Source organism: Octopus bimaculoides, chromosome 6 (genome assembly GCF_001194135.2).
Source record: "Octopus bimaculoides isolate UCB-OBI-ISO-001 chromosome 6, ASM119413v2, whole genome shotgun sequence".
NCBI classification, from domain to species: Eukaryota; Metazoa; Mollusca; class Cephalopoda; order Octopoda; family Octopodidae; genus Octopus; species Octopus bimaculoides.
The window spans coordinates 71,230,147-71,233,469 of NC_068986.1; the positions used below are offsets into that span (position 1 = coordinate 71,230,147).

Below are 3,323 nucleotides of genomic sequence, written 5' to 3' on the forward strand. Positions count from 1 at the left end.
AGAGAGAGAGAGAGAGAGAGAGAGAAACCGCTGCATTTATTGAGTATATGAATAGTTTAGCTGCTTTGTTTCTCTGGCGACTGTCAGAATAATGTAGACGCCTGGTATTTACAGAACTTAGCGGGTCGACAAGACGCCTGGTATCTACAGAATCTAGCGGTTCGCCAAGAGATAACGAGAGAATATGTACTGGGCTTACAAAGAATAAGTTCGACTAAAGGCGGTGCTGCAGCATGGCCGCAGTTAAATGACTGAAACAAGTAAAAGAATAAAAGAATGCATGTGTGTGTGCGTGAATGTGGACGTGCATACAATTATCACTGGAATTGTACATTGGATTTAATTCATTGTAAACTGAGCTTTTATAGATTTATTAGCCATATAATAACCAGCTTGTCTTTTGTAGTACAACTCTTTGTCTTTTATTAAATTCGAAAAGATTTAAAGTGAAGTAAAATTCTGATCTTCTGTAACTTTTTTTTGCAATATATGAGTTGAAATAAATTTTACGGAATCGCATTTCAATATCTGAAAATCAAGTTATCTTACAATCAGACATTATTTTAAACCAGTTATATATACACAAGAGAAAAACTTTTATTTTTCTGGTTTGATATCAAGTTACCTTAAATGATTAGCAAACAATTGAAATTATCTCTTTTTCTCTGACCACCTTCCTGTTTCTCTGTCTATGTATATCTATCTATCTATCTATCTATCTATCTATCTATCTATCTATCTATCTATCTATCTATCTATCTATCTATCTACCTATCTATCTATCTATCTATCTATCTATCTATCTATCTATCTATCTATCTATCTATCTATCTATCTATATATATATATATGCATGTATATATATACATATTTACATATGTGTGTCTGATGTGTATTGTAGTACGAATATGGAATCCTAAATGACAGTGATCTCAAAGAATTCTTCCAAACGAGTCAGAAGGATCCATATGAGAGAATGTGGCTCCAGATGCAAAGTGATGAGGTAATATTCCTTTTACATTTAAAGTACACAGATTAATGTATTGATTGCCATTCATAGGCAAGCATGTCCGCGAACACTGATAGACGCATATGCACGCACATTCGCGTCACTCATATACTACTAGTATCTCTCGATCTTAAAATTGCCTTTAGCAGCAATCCAGAATTTGTAAACACTAGGCATATGATATCAAAGCAAGAGCGTTGTAAAAAATCTTTCCAGGATCTTTTGAGCAATAGAATATCACTCTAAGTAACATTGATACATTTATGCATATCTGAAGGAGTTTGTAATAGGCACATAGTGGTTGGAAACGATCTTCTGGTCGTCCAAGGAAACTATTTTCCATTGTTTTTTTCATTGCTGATGCTATGTTTCGGTCGCATCTCCTAAGAGGTGTTACCATTCTTTCTTTACTGGTGACAGGAGGTGAAATTTCACCTGAAAACCCACAGAACTGAATCAGACGCGTTAAAAATCTCACTCATTCACAGCCCTTAACATGTACCTTATATATCAACCCCGAATGAACGAAGAGCAAAATTAACCTTCTATCCGATACTTTAATCACATTGCCAAATATCCACTGGCTACCTTTTGTAACATGCAGGAATTAACCCCTAGATATTACGCATTATATTTGCTAAAAACTATCAAGGTGCAAATAAAATTTATACTAAAACGAACTTCTGTTCAGTTTCATAAATTATCAGCTTCTTACATTTGTAACAGTTGGATCTGTACCTGCGCATATATTTTTTCGTGCAGTGAATCAAGCCCAAAGTAAAACTTTAATTCTTAATGGCCTTTTCAGAAAATTTTGATCATTACAAGTACCTTTCTTTTTCATAAGAATAAAGAATACGTGTATATTGCCTAAAGCAATCTAATTTTATTATGCAGTGAATAGTAGAGAGTAGGAAGTTTGTTCAGTATAATTTTGATTCATCCCTTTTTAATTTAACTTACTTTTCTTATATTCTGGAACAAGATTTGAATATTAACTGACCTAATTTTCTTTTTACTTCAAGCTGACAACGTTTGACAATGCAAAATATATCAAATTTTAATTATAAACCTTCTAAAATGATTCGATTCGAATGATATATATCGTGTTACTATTTACTTGAACGATGTCTGTCTTCTTTTTTGTAGTTAATAATTGACAAAATAGAGAATGCAATTGAGAAAGTTCGTAAAAATAATTTTGCCTTAATAAATGACCAAATTGTCAATGAGTATTATGCTGGAAAAAACTGTGAACTAGAATCCCACACGCAACCCATAAAAGAAAAATCATATGCTTTTGCCTTCCCTAAAGGCGCTCCTTATCGTGACGAAATTAATCGAGTGTTGTTAGAATTGAAAGAAAATGGTACTTTGGATAAAATAAAAAACGAGTAAGTTTTAAGGAATTTGAAGTATTGTTTTTTTCTGAATAATTTCGCATTGTACGTGCGTACATTCGAATTTAACAAGTTTGAAATTCTAAAATTCCGCCATAACAAACATCAAATCACAATGAATAGTTATATATTACATTTCTATACTTAAAATTTTCTTTTCCACCGACAAATTTTTATACAATGGTAAACTAGAAAAGATGCTGTTAATCTTGAATAGCATACATATTTTCATCAAGTTTCATTTTATACTCGTTGAGAGCTTATCTTTTTTTTTTCACAATGCACGTTCAAAGAATACTTACAGTTTGGAAATTGATTTGTGATATTGCTAATGACGTTGACAATGTTTCGAAGTTTTAAATAATTACACATTTCCGTACCCTAGACAGAGAAGGTCAAATGAGTTCAAAGCATGTCAGGAGTTGTCTTCGTACTTGTCGAAAATCTCAACAGAATATTGTTTAGTATTACTTGGTCCTTACTGCATAATAGTTTTTTATTCCATATAGATAATGCTATATGCATTAAATACGTTAGCACGAGCTCAGCTACTCAAGTTCGGTGAAGTGAAAATTTCAGTTTCGTCTTCAGTCAGTAACTGATTATCGTTAGTATTCTAGAGGGTGGGGGTATCATAAGATTTTCACACTATTCGAGTGCTATTTTCTGTGGAGAAGACTACAGCTAACTATGAGTTGTTTGAAGCTGGAATTATTTCATGAAACATTTTATACTATCAAACCAGTCGGCTTTAACAGTAGTGATTTTAGTTCACTTAATATTTATATATCAAATAAGGCAGCGAGCTGGCAGAAACGTTAGCACGCCGGGTGAAATGCTTAGCGGTATTTCGTCTGTCTTTACGTTTTGAGTTCAAATTCCGCCGAGGTCGACTAAGCGTTTCGGGGACGATA

At 33.0% G+C, this 3,323-nt stretch overlaps 1 protein-coding gene across 1 annotated transcript in view; it reads left to right on the forward strand.

Annotated features, from left to right (window-relative positions):
• Positions 1-3,323, forward strand: part of LOC106873438 (glutamate receptor ionotropic, kainate 2) — a 79,416-nt gene that overhangs the window by 73,651 nt on the left and 2,442 nt on the right. The window contains exons 12-13 of the mRNA XM_014920796.2: positions 902-1,003; positions 2,159-2,403. Coding sequence (XP_014776282.1) covers positions 902-1,003; positions 2,159-2,403 — 347 coding nt within the window. The remainder of the gene's footprint in view (positions 1-901; positions 1,004-2,158; positions 2,404-3,323) is intronic.